The sequence below is a fragment of the Megalops cyprinoides genome, chromosome 14 (genome assembly GCF_013368585.1).
Source record: "Megalops cyprinoides isolate fMegCyp1 chromosome 14, fMegCyp1.pri, whole genome shotgun sequence".
Taxonomy (NCBI): Eukaryota; Metazoa; Chordata; class Actinopteri; order Elopiformes; family Megalopidae; genus Megalops; species Megalops cyprinoides.
The window spans coordinates 25417255-25443125 of NC_050596.1; the positions used below are offsets into that span (position 1 = coordinate 25417255).

The 25871-nt window shown below is 42.5% G+C and overlaps 2 protein-coding genes across 4 annotated transcripts in view; both read left to right on the forward strand.

Moving 5' to 3' along the window:
* The first annotated feature begins 2149 nt into the window (after positions 1-2149).
* Positions 2150-9525, forward strand: zgc:162780 (uncharacterized protein LOC555377 homolog). Of its 2 annotated transcripts, none has more exons than XM_036545260.1 (6): positions 2150-2788; positions 3528-3688; positions 5203-5422; positions 5850-5953; positions 6650-6787; positions 7251-9525. In XM_036545260.1, the coding sequence occupies exons 1-6, from the start codon at positions 2678-2680 to the stop codon at positions 7345-7347; spliced, it is 831 nt and encodes a 276-aa protein (XP_036401153.1). In that variant the 5' UTR covers positions 2150-2677; the 3' UTR covers positions 7348-9525. The 2 variants fall into 2 exon arrangements, with proteins under 2 accessions (XP_036401153.1, XP_036401154.1); XM_036545261.1 differs by having other exon boundaries at positions 2152-2788; positions 6650-6791; positions 7251-7303.
* A 15320-nt stretch (positions 9526-24845) lies between these two features.
* LOC118788832 (NEDD8-conjugating enzyme UBE2F) overlaps positions 24846-25871 on the forward strand; it is a 63975-nt gene continuing 62949 nt past the window's right edge. The window contains exon 1 of one of the 2 annotated variants that reach the window (XM_036544943.1): positions 24846-25046. The gene's annotated coding sequence lies outside the window, so the exon portion shown is untranslated. The remainder of the gene's footprint in view (positions 25047-25871) is intronic. The other variant, XM_036544944.1, reaches the window with a different exon arrangement.

Here is a 25871-nt window from a genome sequence, read left to right on the forward strand (position 1 = left end):
TCCCAATAAATATCCAGCTGTATAATTGGATAACATGTAACAATTGAAACCCATGTAAATCACTCTGGATAAGAGTGTCTGCTAAATGACAATGATGAGAAACGCGTAGAGGCAATCACACAACCTCTAATCTCTAATCAACCTCTAATATAGTAGTGGTAGAGTTTACAACAATTTTGCAGGTGATGCTATGAATCAGGTTGTATAGAGTAGAGACCTCTCCCACACTTTAGTTATTGCAGGCAACAATGTCCTATTTAAGCTGCAGTCAGCATTTGTTCTGTGTCTCAAAGGAAATGATTTCATGAAGTGTCATCTAGTTCATCCACAACTTTTCCACTTGTGACATTCTCTGGCTGAAAGACAGGTAGGGTTGACCGCACTGGGGTGACCGTATAATCACAATTCCACCTACCTGTTATGAGGGTAAATGAATTACAGTGCAGTACTGTACATTTTTGCTGTTCATGCCCCACTTCCATTTCACAGTATTGCAGGACGTGCTCTTCCTGGGCTGGAGTGCCAGATCCTGCAGGCTACAGAGTTACCTTTAAGTTAGCAACTGAAACACCAGGCAGGTTGATTTCTTGTTCAAATAATGATTTTAATTGTACAATTAAGCTTGAGATGAAAATAGCCTTGAATGTGTATTTGTGGCCAGTATCAATAACCCTTTAACAACATGAATAACTTAACTGCTTGATTATGATCACATGCAGCCAGGATTTGTATTAAAGTTCCAATTATATGTAACAGCAGTGAACTACTGGTGAAATTTAGGGTATGGTCTGACCTAACAAGTGTTAACCAATGCATGTAATTTACAACCATTTATATATTGCTTTAGAGTCCTCTGTTCAATGCTATAACATTTTGTTATAGTTCAGTATTATTCATCATTATAGTGATGTAACAAATGTCAGTGTATGGTTACAGTTGCAACATACAGTGATACGGTTGAGTTAAAAAAAAAAAAAACTGTTTGACCCTGGGCCTGAAACTGGCCTTCTCTAAGTTAGTGTGTCCCTGCACATGTCTGGAAGGTCTTGTAGAGTATGCCATAAAATACAGATAATTTCCCAGCCTGGAAGAGTCTGGAAAAAGCAAATAAAAGTCTGGGAAAACATTTACGATTCCATACCTTTGACATAGTCTACCCACAGGTTCAATAAGAATTCAGCACTTTTACTCATTGTTCTAGGATGCAGTTAACATGGATGTGGATCTTTGGGTCTGTAGCAGAGTTTCACAATGGGGGCATTCTTCATCATTGAGACTTTATCCACAGTTCCAAGAAATAAGATCAAAACATGATGTCACGTCCTTCTGTCCATTTGCAACAGTAAACAAGCTGATGCAACTGGTGAAGAGGTATAAAGAGTATAAAGAGTTATATAAAGAGTTTAGACTATAGAAAGAAGGAAATGTTTTGATTGTCACCATTAATACCCAAGTAGCACTTAATTTGTGCATTGCGAGTTGGCAAAACAGCTGAATTCCATGATGCAATTAAATGGCATATATGCCCTTTCCTCATGCTTCAGTGTCCCATAACCCTTGCTGTCAAATGTATAACTCGCATCCCATTTCAGAGTAGCTTATGATGCAAGTAAACCAGTTTAATGAGTAGCTATATGAGTTTTAAAATGACCTGACAGCAAGTGAAGTATTGTGCACTGGTTCAAGGGGAGAAACCAAGGGGCAAGTGAAAGTTCAGTTAGCAAATTGGCTATGCTATATGGCACATGACTCATGCCATTTTGAGGGGAATTGCTCAGGGTGAGTGAGAGAAAGTGTGGACTGGGACTCAGTCCAAGTGCACATCCATGCACCCTACATATTCAGTGTGATATGCCCAGGTCCCTTTTGTCTTGTATGCCAGGATGCACATTTGCATAGAAAACTTTTTGAACTCGTTTTGCAAATTTCCAAAAGTCATGAGTTGAAAGAAACAAAAAAAAAAACCCAAACAAAAAACAAAAAAGTTATGAGTTGAAAATCATGAGGGAAAAAAAAGATCTCTATCAAACCCTAGTCTTATTTGCAATAAAATATTTTAATTGTTATATTGATAAAACTGGAAGATTAATGTAACTCTTATGTTAAAGTAATGTTTTGTGCCTTGCTTTATTTAGACGTTGTTTTTTGCATCTAACATCACTTTCAGCAGATTGACCTGTCTTCCTTAAATTGCTGCTGCGCTGTCCCTTAGTGAAAGATCAATGTGGGAGAAGACACGATTATTTTAAAAAAAAGCAGTGTTAACACCTATTTTCAGATTTGTATTTAATGTTTTTCAGCATTGCCAGCATTTTGATTACAGCTCGATGTCCATTTGGCATTGTCTGTGCTGTCCCCATGGTTTCATGTTTTTTAATTCCCTCCCGTTTCCCACTTGTCTCCAGAGCCCCAGTGCTGGAATGACAGTGGCGGAGTGTGTCTCAAATAACATCTATCCCCTCCCTCTGCAACATGACATCACATGACGTAGCCAGTCACACGCTTCCTTTTCTCACTGGCAGATTAGGGCACAGCCACTATCTTCCTGCACTGTGTCGCGTGACCGAGGGAAAGATTACATTAGCTGCTGTGTTTAAGTGCTTGACCTCAGTTCAGCGCAGGAGGTGCCAGCGGCTCCGGGGGTGTCAAGCCAGAGGTCCTCCTTCAGAGCAGCACCATGGCTAACCGTTTGTTTGAGGGCAAGGAGCAAGCTGTCGCCTACCAGAAGTACAGGGTCTCCCCCTCGCAGGAGCTGATCGGGGAGATCCTGACTTTCCTGGAGAAAAAGGTGGGAGCTGCAAACCGACAGACTGTTAAGAACCAAGGTTATGTGAACACTGCTGTTATTGTTCTGCAGGATTAAGGGCAATGTCCTTTCTGTGGTTGAGCTGAATACCAGTGGGTTTTCTTGTGTAGGTTGCAACTTGCTGCATGTATGTCTTTGTTTTTGAGCAGTGGAAATGTTTTGTCAGTTTCTGACTTGCATGCATTTCCTAGCTTTTAACAGGCTCCAGCTTTGAACCCTTATACTAGGACTGCTCATGCTCTGGATTTTGCTGAGTCCAGCATGTCTTCAAAAATGACTTTCTCTGTAGGATCTAAGATTTCTTTCTATTATCTTACACTGTAACTGCCTTACAGATATGTATATGCTCTGTTTGCTTATAAGCCTGTATTGCCTGTCAACGTCCCATCCTGCTTGTGTCTTTGTAGTCATGAGTAATAAACTTATTTCATGGGTCTTAAGTTTCATACTGTATGTATACTAAGTTGACATGACAAATTAATATGCGTCTGATATCCAGCTACAAAGATATCCAGCTACAAGGTTAGCTATAAGCTAAGTGGCTACAATGGAATGTAAATGGAGCCTCTGTAGTTGACTGTGGCAGTTTAAGCCTGTAAATCGTGCAGAGGACAGATAAAGTAGCACCCGAAAATGAAAGGTGCGCCTCTCTTAGAGTGATTACTCATGTCTGTTCTGTGCGCTGTTGGTTGTGCCTGTCTCGTGTTGTGTGCGACGGCAGAAGGAGAAGCCCTTTGACCTGGCGGTGGATGTGGGCTGTGGCTCAGGACAAGGGACAGTCCTCCTCACCCCACACTTCAACCAGGTAGTTGGCACTGATGTCAGCCCCGCCCAGCTGGAGATGGCCCAGACCAACAACCATACCCCCAATGTCTCTTATAGGTCAGAGCCAGGACTGACTCAGTCTTTTCACACACAATACACATCCATCAAAGGTGCATAATGGAGAATCTCAAATCGCAGGAGTGCTTACTTTTTTTTTAAAAAAAGGCAGAGCAACACAACCAATCTGAATGTTTCCAGCATTGGAAAGTACAGTTCTGAAGAATGGTATTCACTAAAATTACACAGACGCGTTTACAGTTTTGTCAAGAGGGTTGCAAATGCACTTTTAAAAACTCTGAAGGCATGGCTCACAACTTGGGACCACTGTGTATCTATATTTAGCAATTTCCTGTCAGCAGGACAGGATTCCGTAAGAAAATCTGAAAAGGGAAATGCATGCACTAAATAATGAGATGAATATTATTGGAAGAATCACAGGGAAAAACGACTTGCACACTTATTAATAAAAAATGCTTTATTTGATATAAATGTATGAATAAAGCATTCCTGAAGTCATCACAACTACAATAATATTCATTTGTTAAACCCTTTCAGTACATGCATACCTAAATGTGAACCTAAATGTAACGTGAAAAAGGATACAAAATACCATGTGTGCCCTTTAAAGTATATTAATTGGAGCATGCTGTAGGAACCTTTAAATAAGTGAAGTATGTTGCGAAATAGATAGTGTATAAATAAATAAACTAATGAATGAATATGACATATGTTCCTAGGAATGCATGTGCCCTGGTTAGGGACTCAGTGCAGTATAATCATCAAACCATTATCTGAATGATGAAACTTGGTAAATGATAAATGTATTCACAAAGGCTGTGTTCAGTTCTGTAGAGGTGGGGAGGGGGTGTTGAAAGTAGGCCAGGGGGTAAGGTCTGAACCTCTGTTGTGACAGTGGGGCCCTTGTCCCAGTGAGGTCACCATGGTTACAGCACATGCTAAGCTTGGGGCTGCTCCTAGCAACCAATCAACTGTTTTTGCTTCTTTTGTGCAATTCTGAGTCTCCCCTAATCAGTGTGAGTGCATACCAAGGTGAATGATGTGATCATGATGATTTAAATGTTTTTCATGCTTTATCTAAATGTGTAGTAGCCCAGGTATTATACCAACACAACTTTCAATGAGCTGCTTGTTTTTATAGCCAGCATTATTTTAGTATCTACATCTTTCACGCTTTCTGAGCAGTTAAATAACTAACCTATGTCTCCGGTCTATGCTTCTGTGCACTCAAAATCTTGGTCTTTGAGGTTGTTCTCTGATTCTGGGCAGGCTTACTCATTTTTGTAGTATGTGGATTGGCTGACACAGAGGGATCAGTGAACCAGCAGAGTCCCGAGGTCTACTCTCTGCATTCACAGATCCAGTCCTGATGTTCATATCTGTTTCAATCATACACAGACACAGTCCCAATGTCTGTTCTCTGTCTGTAGACAGCAGAGTCCTGATGCCCCTGTTTGCTCTCTGTATGCGCATACGCAGTCCTGATGTCCGTATCTGCTCTCCGTATGCGCAGGCACAGTGCTGATGCTTTTGTCTGCTCTCTGTATGCGCAGGCAGAGCGCAGCCGAGGAGCTGCCCTTTCCGGACACCTCCGCAGACCTGGTGACGGCCATGTCAGCAGCGCACTGGTTCGACCGACCACGGTTCCTGCAGGAGGCATACAGGCTGCTTAAACCCCGGGGCTGCCTCGCCCTGCTTAACTACACCCTGGATATGGAGTTGCAGTACGGAGACGACGACTGCTCCCGGAGACTCAATGAAGTCTGCAAGGAGGTCTGACTCGCTGTGAATCACCCACACACGCTGTTCACATGAAAATGCACACTCTGGCACAGACTCAGTAGTAAGTCAAAGTACCAGCAGTTTTACATCTCAGTGATTCAAATGATATGGAACATATTGGATATGGATGTTGTTAAGATATAGCTGTTTTTTATTGATTTGATTCTGTACATCAGTGACTACTCATAATGGTATTTTTGGCTTCTTTTTGAATAGTTGTTAGTAGTTTACCTTTTATTAAGAATTAGGATTTTGCATGTCTTTCTACTTTGAGTTGAAAATTGATAGTAACACAAGACCACAATGAAGGTGGTAGCAGAGACCTACAATCCAGCCCAGATGCTGGATGTAACTTGGCACTTTCCCTGTGTTCCACACCTGTTCTGCATGCCGAGATAACTCCACTTTATCCCAACAGTTTTATGCCGCCCTCCAGCCATATCGCAATGCTTACCTGGGCCCCAGCTCTGCCTTGCTGTACAAGGAGATGTACGACTCCATCCCCTATCCAGAGAAGGAATGGTAAGAGCTGGGTAGGACAGTGTTACCCTGTCCACACTAGAGAGACAGAAAGCAGAGGGACACATCCACAGCTTACACTCATAGTCAGGCACCGTGGCTTAGCGGTACATTGGGCTATAAATGAGGTGTGCTGAACAATTTTCGGACAACTGGAGACTGGTGCTTTATTTCATGGCAAGAAGTACAGAGCACTGCAGTTCTAGCGCTCAGAGTGTAGACAAAGTCATATATGTAATGCCATAATAAAATAAATACTGGGGGTAGAGTAAATAAAACAGGATCCATCTGCTAGGTACATCCTGGCAAGGGTAGAAACATAAGCTACATAATATCACCGAAATAAGCTAAACAATATCACATAAATAAGTTAAACAATATGGTGTGCCTGCAACATCGGTGGGGTCCTTAAAAACATTTTTGGTTAATATATCGATTTTTAAAAAGAGTAAGCAGAAGTCACGTTAGTTACGTACAGCTACAACGCAGGAAGCTTGTCTATATGAGGTTAAAAATAATCATATTAATGCAGCGAATTTCCTCCACAAGGCGTTATGTGAAGAAGTCAAGCTTGTCATAACATGGTGGTCCCAGGTTTGCTTTAGTGTGCATACCCAGGTTTGCTTTAGTGTGTATACCCAGGTTTGCTTTAGTATGCGTACTCTGAAATGACTCATGCTGCTCTGCTGCTGTCTGCAGGCATGAGTGTTTCTGGGCAAAGCATTGCGTACCTCTGTGCAACTACGTGGGCCTGGTGGAGTCCTTTACCAGCTACCAGGCCCTGCTGGCAAAAGACCCAGAGGTGGCCAGGAGACTGTCCCACGACATCACTGACAAGTAAGTGAGGTGATACCAGCCATGCTTGACAACTGGACTCTGAAGAAATCAATGTAAATATTTGCACTGAAATAGCATGCAACATGCTGTTAGCATGTAACTGCGGGCCGCAGTATAGCGTAGTGGTAAGGAACCGGACCCGTGACTGAAAGGTCGCCAGTTCGATTCCCCGCTGGGGCACTGCCATTGTACCCTTGGATAAGATACTTAACCCTTAACCTGTATAAATGGATAACATGTACAAATTGCAACCTATGTAAGTCACTCTGGATAAGAGCTTCTGCTTAATGCCAAAAATGTAATGTAACATCTTTCACAACTTAGAGAACAGATGCATTGGCAGCTATAGCTGTGGGGCTATAACAGTTGAAATAATAGCACTGTATTCTTCTCCATGTTTCCTTCTCATCACAGACGAAGCTTTGAAAACTTTACATCTAGTTGCAATTGTCTCTCTCTCCAGGCTGCTGGCAGTGATGGGCGTCTCCTCTAAGGACACAGAGGTGGTTATGTCAGTGAAGTATTACTACCTACTGGCCTGCAAGCCTGCACTAAACTGAAATATCACTGATCTGTGACTAATGGAGAGGGACCAGTTTCTGTTGAGACACTAACAGTAGTGGTTTACACGCGTTAAAATTATAACACACTGCTGCAAAGGTATTGACAGTGGTTTCGTAATTTATCTAGCACATTAGCCTGATGTGATCCTACTACGGGATGCCCAAAATCATGTATAGGGTGCTATAGACGTAACATAATGAATGTGACTGGAATTCAAGCCCACAGTGAAAGTGCTGAAAATGATTTGGTTCAGGGACTGTCAGGTTGCTTACCCCTTTTAAAAATAGACTGTTTGGATGATAAAGCATGAATCTTTGCTAACCATTTGCTAATGATTGGTAGTGGCACGTATCCTTACTGACCTAGTGGGCATGTGAACCCAAAGCTCCCATATACTACATCTCCCACCATGCACCACAGCAGAGTAGCTGTAACACTAGCATGCCATACACTAATACAGCAACAAGACAGACCATTACACAGGCAGACCATGAGTGCAGTGCCATATTGTGCAGATAATTTCAGTAATATAGCTCAACATGCCCCTTGATACAGAGTTATTTTGCATACTAGATGTAGATGGCAGCTGAATGGTACCATGACGTCAAAAGTGTGAGGTTGGGGTCGCAAGAATATGATGGAGAGACTAGAACGTTCAATAACTCATCTCCCAATTCAAGAGATTTTATAATGTGGTTATAACACTGTTATTACTTTGCTATAACATTATTTTTTACCATGAAATTGACAACAGGCCAGTTGTAACCACACCAGAACCTTTCACCCATTTGTTATTTGCTAAGGAGGTTATTTTTAAGCATCTGCTTTCATTAGCACGGCATATGCACCTCAGAGGAGCCTCCATTCCTCAAACCGTGTCGCATTGGACCTCTGTGCGGAACGCATGTTTGATGCTGCGTAATCTTTCCACCCCATTCTCGGGCGCTTCAGAGGTAAATTCCTGTGAAATGAGGCGTGGGGGATCTGAGTAGCGTGGCTCTTTGAAGCACCGGGGGCGGAGGTGCGCTCGCCTCGCTGTGCGCAGCGGGTCCTTAATCAGGGGCGGTGAGGAGGAAAATGAGCCAGGATGATGCCCAGTCAGGTACGGGTCAGGGCGCAGGCCCGAGTTCTGCCACGCTCATGATTCACAGCTAATTTGAAAGATCAACACACAGGGCCCTGCAGATGAATTATTTAATCAGTGATTATGATTTATGGACCAGGTTTACAGGGCCCGGACCACCTCACGGTGAAAATGCGATGCCGTAAGTATCTGTAGCTTGCGCAGAATCCCTGGTGTCGCTGAGCAGAGATGGATGTAAAGTTTATGAAACGTCATTATTGATTCGTGTTGGTCAGCATTCTGCAGCGGCTGGCTCACATCATGTGGCAGCCCAACGGCGTGTATGAAAAATGGATTGAGCGCAGGGTTAATGAGGAAAATGATGAATTGCAAGTTTCCCCCTAATTGCTCGGGAGTGTGTTTTCAGAAATTAATCAGAGAGGATTAATTCTTGAACCCAAATCTGGGTCATTTTTCACAGAGACAACAGGGCATTGATTCCTTGCCTTGTTTCTCCAAGGCTTGTGCTATGGAAAAATTTCCTCATATTTATGTGTACAGCTCTTAGAGTCTGTGTTTAGAGACTGCTTATTTTTGCATGGCAGTGTTTTACTCTGCGGTTTAGGAAACCGTGTTCAGGGTTACTCTACTAACTTTGAAGGACAGCAATCTTCTGGAACATTTTGGTAAGCAATATAATTATGTGTTGCAAATACATGTGCGAGAGCCGATAATTAAGAGTACAATGTTTACGTAGGAAAACAAAGGAAGTGTCAGAACTCAGGCAGGGACTCAAGCGCAGACAGAAAAAACTGGGCACACGGGTTTATTAAGTCCAGAGGGCAATCCAGAAACGAAGTCAAGGCAGGCAGAGTCAAAAAACCAGAGCAGACACGGCGACCAAAACCACAGGGCAGGAACGAGGAGTGAAGTCGGGAAAACAGGCAAGAAAACAGAACCGGCAGGCAAACACGACGAAAAGGCAAACGGCGAGTAACAACACGGCGAACCGGGACAAACCAGCAACGAGACAAGACACAAGCGGGACTTAAATAGGGCAAGGCTGATGAGAAGACGGGATGTAGGTGCGCAGGCAGGCAGGTGAAGACAGTTAGGCAATCAGGTGGGCGGCAACAGGGTGGAGAGCAGGGCAGGGCTGGAACACAGGGAAAAACAAAAGCACATGGCCAAGGAAAACAAAACAACCGGCTAACATGCCGCATTCCTGACAGGAAGCTCCAACCAAACGATAATTCATTGCTAATGTACAGAAAACAACTGTGAGATCAGTGTAAAATAAGGCTACACTCACACAGGTGAATTATCTGTCTATTCATCACACCTGCTACTTAAGTAAATAGGAGTGTAGTTCCAGTGAAACACTACCTGACCTATATAAGTACACTGGTTGGACAAAAGAAGGAAGTATACAATGACCGTCAGTCAAGATCAACGCCGCGCAGCATGTTAGACTTTCTGGCCTACACCACATTAAAGGTATACCAAGGACCTTTCTTGCTATTGTTATTTTGCCCACAGATGTGAAATGGAGGCTGCAAGAAAGCAAATAGTTTTGACCCATCAAAACCTCACCAAACCAATGCACTCAGATGCCAGCATGATTTTCTAACAAACTACCAAAGCGCAGATAGAAAAGGTAGAAAAAATGGAGAAAAGAGGAGGGAACATTTGTTCTGCTTGAAAGTGGAGGCAGAGAGCCAGGAATGACCTGCAAAGAACAATGTACAGTGACAAAGGTAACTAATGTTTTATTGTAATTTTAACCATTTTTTCCCACCAGTCTTGCTTTCTTAATTTCTTTTTTGGGGCAAGGGAGATCTCCATCTCCAGGAACATCGCTATCCTCCATTAATTATTGTTTGTCCATTAAGTATTGACTGTTGATCTGCAACAAGATACATTCTTGAAAAGGCAATTGCACAATAATGACAAACATGCACTTCGTGAATACCACATCAGGTGTGTAATAGTTAACAGCCAGCAAATCTAATAAATCTCTGTATGAAATGAGCAGCAGAGGCTTGCGTTTGGTTGGGGTTATTCTGACTCATCAGCCTGATTGATCACACCAACACTACAAATGCCTTCTGTGCTTTTGGAATGGCTGTAAGCCACCAAGGTTAATTTTAACTACAGTTCTGACAGCAAAATATTTTATTATGGCTGTGCGCAAATTTAATAAACCACTGAGCCAAAAGGAATTAAGCCTGTATGACATAATATTGCTATGAGCAATATTATGTCTCCATTGTATTATGTATCCATTGTTGTTAAGGTCTCCATTGTTGAAAGAAACCACTTGACGAATAAACACAGACTGAAAATAGTTTAACGTATATTGAACAAGCTTTCTCCTCCTTATCAAACATTTTTACTTTATTAAATTAGTGCAAAATTACCAGGTCCCTATTGCATTCCTGGAAGTGAATGGGCTAGAGCATTGAGACTCAAAGTCGCAATTTGCTCTTGATGCGTTATTTTGTCACTGTAAACAGAAAGAGCAAATTAAATACATCTCTCAATCTCATATGGGACACAGTAATGTCTAAACGATGATACCTAAACACTTACTTTGGTGTAATGCTCAGAATAGCCTACAATTTCTGTATCATACCTTAAGGAAGAGCACTGTGTCTGGTGCAAAAAAACATGTCACAAGAAGTTTATTGAGTAACAATATGTCCACTAGAGGGCAAGCAAGCACAGTGCTTTCCCAGGCAAACACCCCCTGCGCTAATTTTAAAGGTTTTAATCAATTGAATTCAAATGATGTTCATTTGGCTGTAAAAAACATTCTGCACTGCACCTGTAAACCTCTATTTTACCTCACAGAAAATGAGGAGTGCAACTTTGTTTTTGTGTAGCACACGTTGTGTGCAGGTATCCCCTTTTTCAAAGCATCACTGCTTGTGATGGCGGAATATGATGTAAAGCGCATATTACACCCCAGTCTGTGTTTCTGACTTATGTTCCTTTCCTCTGGGTAACTGTGTATAATACATTAATGTCTTGTGTATCCAGTGATAGACACATTTATGCTGGAGGGGGCTGTAATGCCTGTATCCATGCGATCTGCCAGTGGAAAGCCTGAAACAGAAATAAATGTGACAAAAAGGGATGGTTAACAAGGCATTTATATTTATTCACTTCACAGATGCTGTCGTGTAGTGCAACGTGCGTATTAGAGAGCACTCAGTTCTTACTATAAGGAGCATAATTATCAACATTAAAATAGAAATAAGGCAGCAACACGTTCAACACATTGTAAATACATGTACAGTGCTACAATAAGGAATCCTAGTGTGTAGAAATACACACTAAGGCTACTCTGCAAGTGCAAAATGGTTTCAAGTGCTAAGAGAGAAGGGAGAAGTCCTCGGTTGGGGGCCCCAAGTTGCTCCCTGAGATGGTGACTTTTCGGTCTGTGGCAGATGATTGCAGGTGACTCAGTCATTCTAATGGCAATGGAGAGCTTGTTCCGCCACTCAGGGGGCCAGAGTGTCCCAGCAGGGAAGGGACAGACAGGCAACCTGAAGAGGTGGAGTGGTCCAGCAGGGGTATACAGCCAGATAATTGTCTGTTAGTAAGGAGGGGGGTGACCCTTTAGATGCCCTTTAAGCAGGCACCGGTGTGTGGAATTCGAAGCGAGTGACGAGCAGTTGCCAGCGGAGGGTTTGGGGGAGTGGGGTAATGTGAGAGGATTTTGGGGGGGTTGTAGCCTGTGCTGGCAGCAGAGTTCTGGATCAGACGAAAGGGAGTGAACATGTCAGTGTGTGTACTGTGTGTTTGTGTGCATGCCTGTGTGTGTGTGTGTGTGTGTGTGTGTGTGTGTGTGTGTGTCTGTTCACGTGTGTCAGACCCACAGCAGAGGACAAACCTCTCCTCTTACTGCCAAGTACTGTGCATGTGGACCGCCCATGCATCATAATAGTCCCTGTGTGTACTGTCACCACGACACATAAAATGAAGGTATGCAGAGCTACTGACAGCTGACGTTTGTTAAACAGGTTTGCTAAAGTTTCTCCCCTGCTGCATCTATGAGACTGCCTCTGTGCTTATTGCTCTCTAACATGGGATGCTTCCTTATCCCAACATTCCTCCAGTGTTACTGTAACATTGTGGTAATGTCACGTCACACACACACACACACGCACGCACACACACCCACACACACACACACACACACACGCACACATTAGCTGGCTCTGCAGATGGATCACTCTCTCAGCCTCATTAACCCGTGTACCTGCGTCCGTGGATCAATGGGCGTGATGAATTACAGTGAGCTCCGATCACTCTGATCACATCCTCTGAGCACCGCAGTCTTCATTACCTCCGGTTTGCAGTTACTCCGTGGACAGCACGCACAAACCTCCCAGAACCGCCCCCCCCCCCCCCCCCACCCAGTCAGCACAGCTAACACGCAACACTCTCACCCCATTTCAGTCATGTTACCTTAATGTGAAAATCGCCCCATAATTTCGAAAGAGCGTCTCTGACAATGTCATGTGCTGGCTGGTGTGTCTCAGAGGAAGGAGATGACCCACTCAGAAGGTGAAGGATTCTGATGGCATCATGGTGGAAGGGTGAGTAAAGATCAAAGTGTTACATTCAAGTTCAGGGAGTTAGAGATAGAGATTCCAGGGACACTGATGTTTCCTGACGCTTGAGTACTTTGATACAAAATATAACAGATTTGATAACTTACTACACTGGATGCTACAAGGTCTGGACAGATACAGGCTCCCTATATGCAACATTTAAGCATAATGACCTAGAGTTTAATTTTGCCCACACAAAAGGGACAGATATCTTCTTTTCTAGCACACTACCACCCATTATACTGTTAACTGTTGCCTTGACACAAATGTTACCGCTTCCAGAAACCATTAAATGTCTAATGTGATTCTGGAGGATCTGTATGATGTCATGCTGTGTTTTCAACCTCCTGGCAAATTTGAGCTCCTCCCTGCAACACCACTCTCTTTCCCAACAGCATTCTCAATGGGATTTCTTGTTTCCAATGCACAATGGATTGAAGCTACCTTTTGTCATTTAATGGACTCATATGTTCCACTAACACACTCCATCTGTGCCGTGCTTGATTCAGATCAAAGCCAGAACGGCACGGTGATTGAAGATTGTTGGCTAGATTGACATTAGGCCACACCACTCAAGGGAACCCCTCTACACCAAGGTGGCACCACCCCAGAGTCATTACATTGTCAGATACTGTATTTATTTCCTACAATAAAAGACAGCAAACACTGCTCCAATTTTTTTTTTTTTTGGATTGGTGGTAGTGGAGGGGGGGAGGTAGTGGGGGATTCTGGGTAGAGCACCCAGCATTCAGCCTCTGGATGTAGTACCGAAGAGAGAGGGCAGACAGATGGGTGACGAACTGTTGTCACGATGAGGCCGGAGGGGCATCTGTGAGGAGTTGGCGGCTGAATCATTGTTTTCGCCGGGTAATGAAGCGTGCAGAGCTCAGAGGAATGGCGCAAACATGCAATTGGGTCTTGGTAAATTGCATCACTGTGCAGGAAGACCAGGCACGTCCTCTTTGCTTAGTTAGGTGTATTTTGAAAGGCTTCCCACTTCTCAGATTTCTTCAGCTCAGAGTGTGGGTTGCCTGTGGTGACAGTTAAAATGTCTACATGAAAGAACACACCATGATTGTACCACTCCCAGCCTTGCTGCCTTTTTTTTTTTTAAAGAAAGTGTAGTCCAACAGAGGAAGCGTGAAACTGTTGCTGTATATTTCTTAATACTCATACCTGTCAATTTTATTTCTAAGCAACTGATTAAGACTGTCAAGAGATTTGAAGCAGCCCCTATGTATCTCTGTTTGAAATGACTCATGCTGTTATTTATGTGTCTGCATGTGTTAGTGTGTTTGCTTGAGTGTGTATGTGTGTGCGTTCTTCTCAGAGCTCATTATCGCTGAGACAGTGCCAGTAAGGAGTTTAGTGCTTGTGACCTTTAGTGCTCCTGTCAGAGTCAGTTTTATGCATTGCACAGATCTGCCTTTCTCTGCATAACAATACGCATACAGTGATAATAATTTGAATGAAGTGCTCTTCTGTCTCCCAGATGTGTGCTTGCTGACCGCTTTGATCTCATAGCCTGTTTTCCAGTTTTGCAGTATCTCCAGTGATTCGCTGACTGTTTGATTAAGGCTTTTAGTACATGAAATGTAAAAGAAAATTCAGTATCTCACACAGCATAGCAATGCAAAACCTCACGTACGATCCAGATATATTTCTCTTTAGGCTAGGTTCTGCTCTATGATGGTCTAACTCTGGAGGGGTCTGGAACTGGATTTCTGAATTACTTATAAGTAGTTTTTATTGTTTGTGAAGGAATGAATTTGGAGGAGCTGCACAGAGCACTGGTCCGCCTTGCTGTCTTTGAGGCAGGCTGTTTTATTTTCAAATCCCCCACTGGTTCTGCAAGAGTAATAGCCTCACTCCGAAGCAACCTTCTCCTAAATGTCCATGTGGCTCCTCATGCTGTTAATCAGGTGCTTCTCGGTCCTCTCTCCCTGTGTTCTCTGGCATGTTGCCATCTGGCAGTTCTTGCACGGTGCTTTTTTTTTGACAGTGGACCCTGTGACTCAGAGCTCTGTACCCACGGCCCTCTGACGAACGGGTCGGCTGTCCGACCACGCATCCGCGCTGACCCGCGACACCGCCGCGCTGGCACTGTCCCTGCCGGCGCGACAGGCCGATGTCAGGTCGGGCGAGATTCCATTAGACAGCTCCATTCTGCTTGAGGAGGAGGCCCTGCCCGCTGCTGAATGCCTGCCAGTGCCTCTCTGTCCTCTGCACTACACGCGCAAGAGGCTGATGCTGGCAAATGTGAAAACGCTAAGGCCAGCTGTCACTCCTCTCTCTTTCCATCTCTTACTATGGTGTTGGATGGGTGCGGGGAGTATTTAGTGAGCAGCAAAACAGGTCATCAGTCGCAGCCAGACTACCATAAACACATTCTGATTGATGGGGGAAATTATGATGTCATGGTAAGTACAGGCTGTGTCTGCTCTAGCCTACCTGTCTGCTTGTCTGTCTGTCTGTCTGTCTGTCTAGTATAATTATAGTGGTCCTCAGTGTTGGAAAATGGCTGAGTGTGTCTGTCTGTGATAGATGCATCGCTTTGAGTAACAACCCTGGTCCAATCCAACTTCACTCTCTCTGTTCATCTATTCCACTTCTGGCCAATGCTGTGCAGTGTGGGCCAGCAGAGCAGCTACAGTACTGTTATTGCATGGATCTATGGTTCCCCGGTGACACAGCTGGCCAAGCTGAGTCTTACAGCTGTTTCTTCAGTTTTGTTCTATTGGGATAAGGTTTTGTCAGTCGGGGCGCCGTCGTCGTGCCGCTCTCTGCTCCCTGAGACCGATCAGGTGTTAATGAGTTGCTCAGGTAATGATAAGCATGTCAAGGAGTTGATTATCCCCCCCGTCTGAGTTTTGCCCTCCTGGTGCACTGTAGGACTTGAGGCTGGAAAAAAGTTGTGGTTGACATGAAGTGGTGTGTGTATTGGAGCATTGCATTCACTACATCCCCACACTCCCAGGGAAAAAATGACATATATATTGTGTGTGTGTGTGTGTGTGTGTGTGTGTGTGGCAGACAGCTTGCCTTTAGAGAGAGCGCATAAATTGACAGTGTATCTGGTAATCCAAAGACCGAGCATCAGTAGTTTCACTGGCTACTTTCCTGCATGACTGCGTGAATCTCCTGTCAACCTGAGCTTTTGGATTTTTTTTAAACATTGGTGGTGAAAGAGGTGTATTTACAAAGCAACTGAAGCCCCATTTGGAAAATAGACCAACATTGTCAAAAGTATTGAAAAATAATCTACACACATATAAATGCCAAATTCCCCCAATCACATGAAACAAATCCCCACTCTTCTGCTGGTCTCTCTCTTAATTACCTTATTTAGCATTAGCAAACACACACATGAAGGAGTGCTGACCATATGGTTCACTTGTAAAGAGGGTATAAGAGGATTTGAAATAGATGGTGTGTATGTTTTTGAAGGTTTTTGAAATGAATGGTCTGTGTGTGAGAGTTTGAATCAGCATTAGAGGTTACCTTTTTTACAGAAACATATTTTGACATCACCTGTTCCTGTTCATGTTTATTCATACATTAACATTATATGAATTTGGCATAGAGCAAAGAAGTTTCATTTTTACAGGGTAGCATGTGTTCATGTAAAGATAATAAGGTACTAATGTTCATCTCTGAATTATCCTGTCAAAGTTGTAGAGGTGAAGTGGGAGCAGTGGACCATGGAGGGATATGGATACTGGTATGGGATTGTATCCGTTATAAAAGATATTCATGAGAACATCACATGTAAACTGCTTCAGTTCAAAGGTGGTGGGAATTATTGAGCATTAATTGATGAAAATCAAGAGCAAATAGTCAGAGAACATTGAGGTCATCAGCAACGGCTAATCCAGCTGAATGTTTGATGAGATATCAGACACATACAAGCAGAGAGCTGTCACCGTGGAGATGCTACCAAGGTGAGCTGACATCCAATAAGATTGTGCTAAAGTGAGAAATATTTAAAACCTTATAGGAGGTGTTGAATTGAAACTCCCTGAATTATCTCAGTACCTTCACCTGTGGAAGCTCAGCTAATGAAAAATAATGACAATTTTGCTGCCTGCTACCAAGAAATGATTTTACGTGGGAAAAAAAATCAGATTTTTACTTCAGAAGAGTGATAGCTGTGGTCAAAACTGATTTTGTGTTTAAAGTCGGTCTCTGGTGCCAGTTCTGAAGAGCCAGGTTTTAAGTTATTCAATCATGTTTCTATAGGATAGGTACAACCTTTAACTGAATTAGATTTGATTGAATTTGCAGTCTGGTTGAAATGGGCCTCATAAAATAAACATCATCTTCTCTTAAATGCTAATGCTGTCAGTACCTGAGCTCAATGTCAAGGGAAGATTATTGATATCTAATCCTTTCATTTGATAAGGATCTTGCAACAAATAGAGGGCTTATCTGCTGTGGACATGAAGTTTATCCTAGCAGGATGAAAAATTCAGTTTTGTTTTTGGAATTTGATAGAGAATCCTCTCCCCTATTTCCCCTCCCCTAATGACCCCACCCACCCAACCTCCCAAAAAAAAAAAAAAAAAAAATCAAGCGTCAATCGCTATGAGTAGAGCAGGACTTGTTCTGAAATGTTTCTGAATGCGTCTCTTCTGAAGTTCTTGATACAGATGGTAGGGTGTGCCAGTTCCACATCTCTCCCCTTAAAAAGACCAGACTGTTCAGACCAGCCAATGGACGGCATTCAAACAAGAGAGCCATTTTGCTGGTTTCTCACCTCCCTCCTCCATAATGGCCTCCAGAGATGAGTCAACCAGAGCACAGAGCTCCCACACACAAGGAGCTCTCCCAGAATACATACACTGACACAGAAAACCACATTTTATCAGGCTGCAGATATAATGCAATAATGTACAGCAATGTAATGTGTTATCCAGCATCCAATTCTTCCCTCATAATGGCTTTACATCTGTGTGTGAGCAGATGCAAATGATAGCGTAATCCCCCTTCCGCTCATATCCCTGCTTTTGAGTCTGGCAGGTTGTGTCTTTTGCCTCCAGTTGCCAAACTGGTGAGTGTCACCTGCTGGATTCTGTTGGAAATGGTGAATGTCGCAATAACAGATGCATAAGGCTTGTCTTGGCGCTGGTCACAGCCATGTCAAATCCAGACTGGATTATGAAAGTATAAATAATTCAGATACACTGTAGATTTCCCTGCTAACTTGCTCCGAGCCTGTCTAAATATTTTCGTGACAGCACTCAGAAAAATTTTGACTGCAAAAAATGTCAACAGTGGCCAAAATTTAAAAAAGCCCAGTACAGATACCAGGATTCCAGGATGTTTCCTGCTCTTTGGAACTGTCCAAAAAATCACCCTCGTTATGTAACTTTACCAGAAAATGGCAGACGTTTGTCATCAGTGTCAGGATAGCCTATGGAACTTTGAAAATTCACAACAAACTCAATTTAGCAAGCCAAAAACATATTGATAGCTAAACTGAGAAATAGCATGACAGAAAATGATGTATTCCCCTCTCCGGTTTGGATGTGATTGAACCATCAACTTAACCCACGCAAGCCCCCCTAGAATAGAGGCCTCACAATATACTCTCTATTAAAGGCAAAATAGTGTTTATATCTGCAGAACCCTGGTGTGATTTTTGTTTGCCTGTTTCTTTTATTCATTCAATAAAGCATGATTTCCCAGCCCCGAGGCAACGTTCCCACGCAGCGTGTTTTTATTGACTTACTGTCTCTTTCTCTCTTTTCTTCTTTAGCGTCATCTTTTTCTTCAGCTCCAAGTTCAAACGCCTCTATTGGAATGAATTACATTTCTTTATGTTTTACCAAATGCTAGCAAGTTATTTATATGGCCAAACAAAAAATAACAGCACACGGGTTAAATGAGGAATTAGATACACTTAGAAGTATATGGGGGGACCACTTAAGCATACTGTCTGTTCCTTTTCTTCCTTAAATATAGTAATTTAAAAATGAATAATTCTCTTTCTCTATCCCTTGTTCCCCATCTGTCCCTCTCTCTCACTTGCTCTGTCTGTCTGTCTGTCTGTCTCCCTCTCCATCTCCCTCTCATGAAGTCCTTCGTGATTGAGCGGTTGACCACTCTCTTTGTTGCATTTGGCAGGACTGACAGAACAGCCGTTGCCTGGCTACAGCTCAATTATTTCTGTTTCCAGAAGCCACAAACACAGCATGCTCTCATTTTAGGAGTTGAAAAGATGGAAATGTGTAACGGACACAGCCTGTATTTACGGAATTGCTCCAATATTCCCTTGTCACTCCTAGGCTGAATAAATTGAGTTTAAAGATAAAGATGATTAGAGCAAATCACTATATTTCCTTACCTTCATTAGCATCATTGGATCTTCAACTTCATTTAATTTTCAAGAGTGACGGATAGCATAAATCACAAGTCCCGAATGCAAATGAATTCACTATCAGCATTTTAATCATGCAGATCTAAGTAGCCAGTTCCCACAAGTACTGATCAAGTATTAGGAAAAACCCAGACTAATCCAGACTCCAACCACTTAAAGTAATCCTGCAAAAGGAAAAGACCTCTAAAGTAAAAACAGAAACTTTAGGAAGGTGTGGAAGGCCCCTGATATCTAAGTGATGATCAAAATTGGTTAGAGGGCTTACATCTCTTTGCTACTGGAAATGATGACATCTTGTGGACATATTCATTCACTTTGATCCAGATCCCTCAGACAATCATATAGCAGGATCTGTTTTGTGCGGTATGCTCATGGCTGTGTTGATGTTACAGTAATTACCCTCATCAGCATGAGTTCCTGATAATGCAGCATTTTGCATCCCTGATACTCCCAGGACTGCTGCATGCACAGGTTTTAGTCCCAGCTGGTTTTGACCGAGCTTTATATTGGAAAATGCATTCACACACTATACACAACAGGGTTAAAGTGGAGGGCAGCGCAAATCGATCCGTGGCGGTTTTGAAGTGAGCTCTCGGCCCCCACTCTGTGCTGAGCATGGGGGGGGTGGGGGGGTTGCAGAGTGTGACTCATCTCCTGTTTCAGGCAGTGCGCTCGCCCAGCTCGGCACTGCAGGGACTTAATTACCTCCATCTGTTAAAACAATCAGAAAAAAAACTAAATTGGTGGACGGGGAGGATGCAGTGCTCAGTTCTAAGGCTTCATTAATGACACGGTTTTTAGAGGGTTCTGGTTCTGCCTCCAACGTTCATGAGGAAAGGATTTGTTCCTCACCAGGTGCAAACACTGCACCCCCCCCCCCCCCCCAAGCATCAAGGCAGACTCACATTTCTCATTCCCCTCTCAGTAGTGCAGTTCTGCCTCCTTAAATGAGGGGAACGCGAAGTTGTCTCAGACATCCTGGAGGGACAGGCAGAGGGTGCATCCGAAATATAACCCCAGCCGCCTCAGCTGTTTCACAGAACGAGTGCTGGAGGTACTCTGTCAACTGGGGCTCTGAAAGGTTGCAAAACACATGAGATAACGATAGTCCTTATCCTTTCCCTCACTTGATATTTGATGTCAGGAGTCTTGACAATGGGCTGAATCCAGAATGTTCTGACTAAATCAGAACTTTGACCTATAGATCACAGATTCAAGCAAACAGGAAATTGTGGATAGGGTAAACACAGCTTCGTCAGAGTAATACATTAGTGCAACTGAATTGGCTGCAGATGTCTGATCACTGAGTGGGTTGGAGATTTTTTTTTTTTTTGAAAATCCTGTTTGGGCAGCAGCTCCACCGTGGAACAATGTGTATGACTACCTGAAAGAGGCACGTACAAAGGTAGCGTTAGAATTAGAATGCACCTACAGTAGCTCTATTTCTGCATAACCCAACCTGCCGTGCTGAAATGTTACACAGTGTGCAGCCTGTTGGTAAATGATTCATGAATACTCTCTCCTCTGCTGCCACACGAGGCGTGGGTGGTTTGTGACTGCAACAACAAAAGTAGGTTTAGAACAACAATCCATATTAATAAATCATCTTAAATCAAGCTTCAAAATCCAGAACATTGCAAAAAAAAAAAAAAAAATAGCTCAGCCCAGGTGGGCCATGGTAATGAGCCGATGGGCTGATTTTGGCAGACTTTTGGCAGATTTTTTTACGGGAAAATGACAACCAGTCGATGTGTAGTAGCCATCCATGTTTCCCTCAAGGAAACAGGTTACAGCTACAGGAAGAGAGAAAGAGAAAATGATGAATGGGATAATCAATTGATTGTTTTTGCTGTGTCAAATTAATACACTAATACATAGCTCACTTGATCATTGTTCCACAGAAATCATGCAGCATTTATAAAAGTCATGCTTGGAATAGTGGAACAGGTTTTCCAAATCAAGCACACAATGGAGATTGCCTTGTCAAAAATTGATCACAAAACTCTTGTTCAACAAAATGGAAAACTGCAGATTTTGCATTATGGCATTGTTCTACATGGATGCATTGTTGTACAGACATACTGCAGATGTTTCTGTAGTGCTAGGAGGAGAAGGAGGCCATTTCAAAGTGTATTATTGTTTCAGTCTCTGTCTCTGTGGCCGATCATGCCGCAATGCTTGGGTAAACCCAATTAAATCTAGGTTCTTTAGGTGTAAAAAGACAATCTAATACCACTCACCACACTGAAGGGGTCAAACAAAATCAGGTAGATTTGACTCCAAGTTACAATGAATAGATTGAAATTACAGAATTGTTTAGTAAGTTTTAATGCTTGAAGTCAGTCTGTTTCTCTCCCTCTGTCTCCCATATTGTTTATGAAACAGAACATTAAACACTGACTACAACCATGGGACCATGAGTAATGTCTCACAGTTCTTCTGTCAATGGTTCACAAGCTGCCAGCTTTCAAACTTCTGCATCCATATAAACTGTACTAAAACTGTACTGAACTGTACTAAAATAAATTTTGCTCCCAAAACATCTTTAAGACGGTTTTAAGACATTTGGCCTCCACCAACGTATCCCCTACATATGCTAAATGTATTATGCAAAGCACAGGAAGTAAATACATCTCGACGGAAATTCTTTTCAAGACCATATTTTTATTACTTTTTCAAAAAATTGTTTGCTTGGTATGCTGTCCTTTTCTGTTCTTGTAACTCGACAAAGAAATAGAAAGTGATTCGTATAAGCTGTGCTCCAGGAAGTGTTCCTCTTTTAACAAGTCAGGCTGCCTTCCATTCAGCCCTTTTAGTGAAGGTTATTTGTAGCCACAGGCTCCCCTGGACCACAGATGGGAGAAGAGGCCTGTGTCTGATCTTTTCCCGACCAATTACTGCTAATGCCAAACTCCCATCCCTTTGGTTTATTCGCATCTTTCGTTTTAGGCGATCTGGATGGGTACGGAAAAACTGTCTCAAAATGATGTGCGCTTTGCTTTGTAATGTACTGTCATGCCAGCCCTTAAGATTCAACTGTATATCTGACACGTTCCAGTGTGGGCGTGATGGACATATTAATGGTTTAGAGTGTACCGAACTGACTGCTCTTACCATGGCTGAGTGGTTCATGCTCCAGCGGGTATCTGTCTTTCCCTCCTTTGTCAGAGGAGGGTGATATTTAGGATGAGCGAGATGGTACAGCATGTACTGATCTGTGCATGTGACAACACGTATGTGTATCTGGGATACAGCTTGGATAGGGCAAGGGTATGCTTTAAATTTATTTCATTTTTTTGTCTTTTTTTTTTTAACAAAATACATCATTTTCAAATAGCATTTGCTTTAGAAAACCAGAATACATCTAACATTTTCACTAGGTATAAATGCCAAATAGTAATGGAAAAGTAAACAGTTAAACATATTAGGTGCTTGTCAATATGCAGCACCTCATATCTCTCACTGCAAGGGATAGCAGTGAGAGATATGAGAACATTACATTTCAGTAAAGAGTGCCTTTATTCTGCAAAAAGCGTCCAGCTCTTCTGTTATTACTACAGAGGGTCACACTTTCTGGTGCAGAATGACTGACAGGGAAGAGTATATGTGTCAAAGGTCCCTGTCTGATTTGGGAAGTGAACTTATAACTTGACCAGTTATAATTACAGTTTCAAATTCCTGCTTGACCACTGCTGTTGTTGTTCCAGTAAATGCCCATATATATGTACATATAAATGTATTTGTCTGGCTGAATCTTAGCTCAGATTGCTTGTTCCAACAGTAAATTTCATGTATATGAATTGGAATAGGAAATGATTTCACACTCTGCAAAATACAATGAAGTGAAAAGAATAATTATGGGAATAATTTCTGTTATTGTGACAAAAGAAAGACTGCCTCTTAACTGATGTAATGTTTTAATGCAGTGCTCTACTTATCTGCTCCGTTCCTGTATGCTTTTAAATACAAGCAATTAAAAAATAGTCTGACTCAGCCTCTTCACAATGAGGATTTCACCCCATGGCTTCACTCTCCCTTTATATAAGAATTGCAGTGATGTCATTTCTATTGTGGGTGTAACCACACTCAATACAAAATGTCTTTAGGATCATATAAATTTGCCACAGTGCATGCAGAATGTTCACTGTGTGGGTGAATCACATGTTTGGTGTGGCAGTTCTGCCTGGTAACATAGCATGCCTGCCTTTTCAGTAGTGCTGTTTGTAAATTTTGTGTCATACAGAGCTTTTCACAGAGCTTTGTATCAATACATGACTGTGTCAAAATTATGTTATAAAATATACAGTATCTGTAAAAAACATATTATCCAAAACAAAACACTATTTCTGTTCCTTCCTCAACACCTTTTGGTAAGTGGTTTCTGCTATTCACGTGAAGACTGTTTCTGTGTGGTCTCAGAGATGCTCTGTGTGGCTTCAAAGTGACATTGTTCTGTGGTGAGCAAGATCCTCACCTCACCTCCTGGATGCAGTTTAAATTACTGTGCAAACAGAAACCCTGACATCCAGCAAAAGGGTAATGGAGTTCACCATCTAAATGCAATATATATAAAAAAATGTTAAAGTGATAGTTTTAATGATGTGTCTGTGATAGTCTTTCCCATAGTACACTATTAGGTTGGGGACTTGCACACATAACTTGCACACGGAGCTTTTGTCTCTTTGAATCCTTTTAAGTTCTCTCAAAAGTTCATACTTTATACATTGCATCCTTATTGCTGATCCCAGCTTTGTAACACATAAATGATACTCTGGCTTAGCAATAATGAGTAAGGAAAAAAATATCCATGGTCAAAATAGCCTGAGTTACTGCTAAAGATCCGCTTGTCTGTGGCCTCCAGACCTGAATGCCTGGTTCAGTAACAAGGTCACATTTTATATGCCATGTTTAAGTCTCTGCCTGAGAGAGAAGGAGAGAGGTAAAATGAGAGGAGATAGGTAAGGGAGAGTATCTGTCTGCAGGACCCAGGAGGACACACTGTATTCCTTCACCTGGTTTGCAATGGTCACCTTGTTCAAGAACTGGAATCTTACGTCAAATTAACAGCTGAGAGAAGGAAATGTGGAGTTTGTGTTACTGAATTCTGTGTGGTGAATCTGCGGCACGAGTGTGATACATGTACGTGTAAATGCAATTTGCAAGGTGTGAATACATTTACATTTAGACCACATTTTTGACAGCCAGCAGAAACTCTTATCCAGAGCGACTCCAAAGTCGCGCACAAAGTGCATCCAACAAAACGACACAGAGTATTATAAAATAACGACATATCACAGTCGTTGTTTGTATTTCACTTTGCTTCAGATATGACATACGCCTCATAGCTAAAAATTAAAGCGGAACTACAGCGAGGTCCCTGAAATGTGGTCGGGCAAATTTCTAAGACGAAACGAACACTGTACTTCCGCTTCTAATACTGGCCCGCTGAAGCGGCGTTCCTGGGAGTTAAACCCTGTCTGAACGAGTAACTGAGGATTTCCGTAATATTTCCTTTAGGTCGCCGGTGCGTGAAGTGCAAATATTGATCTGGCGCTGCAGTGGCGGCCGGGACTGTTTCCGTGGACTGTTGATTATGATGTAAGACGGAGCTCTCTCTCAAACTCGGAGCAGGTAAACAGCTAGCTAGCTAGCTAGACCTAACAACAAGAGAACCATTAGCCTGCTGCATCCCTGTATTACAGCTAATTTCAGCGAAAACAAAGGAGACATGATCATATTATGAAGAGCTGCTGCACTTACATCTTGTTGTGTTAGCGGAAATAACTTATAACAAAACTAGATGTGTTTTGCTTTGGTAACGTTAACCATTTAATTGCTCCTTTCCTGGCTAGTACGCTAGCTGGCTTTCTCGCTGATGGGATTACGTAGTTAGCCAGCTAGCTAGCAATGTTTCCATCTAGCTACAGTTTGCAGTTAGCAATGTTAGTTAGCCAACTAGCTAATATGTTAGGTTTGTCACTGTGATTTGTGAGGCACAGATTTCACAAGAATATAGCACAAATTGTTCTTGTCAGAATGATAATCCCATTTAAAATCATTTACGTGTGACTCAGCAATAACACAATTTACTGTCTTGATTTTTTTTTATTAGCTAGACCTTATACCCTCCGAAATTATGACTAGAGGGGTTGGGCAGGTAGCGACTTTGACTTTGTTAGTTAAATGTTGCACCTGCTTAGCTGTTTCTTTTCTTTCACCCACACCGTTCTTTTAGATATGTTAAATTCTTGTTCTCATATTCTTTTCAAAAAGAAGTTTGAGAAAGATCTAGGAAGTTGTCTGCCACTAGTTGAAGCGTGCAGGTTTCAGTGTGGCCTACAGTGGTGCAATGCAGTCTCCCCCACACTGTAACTACAGCGGTTGTCCCCTGCCAAGGCTTCCTGATCATCGCACCACATGCGTTTGTAGGCTGTCGGCGCCTCTTCCCCTATCTTA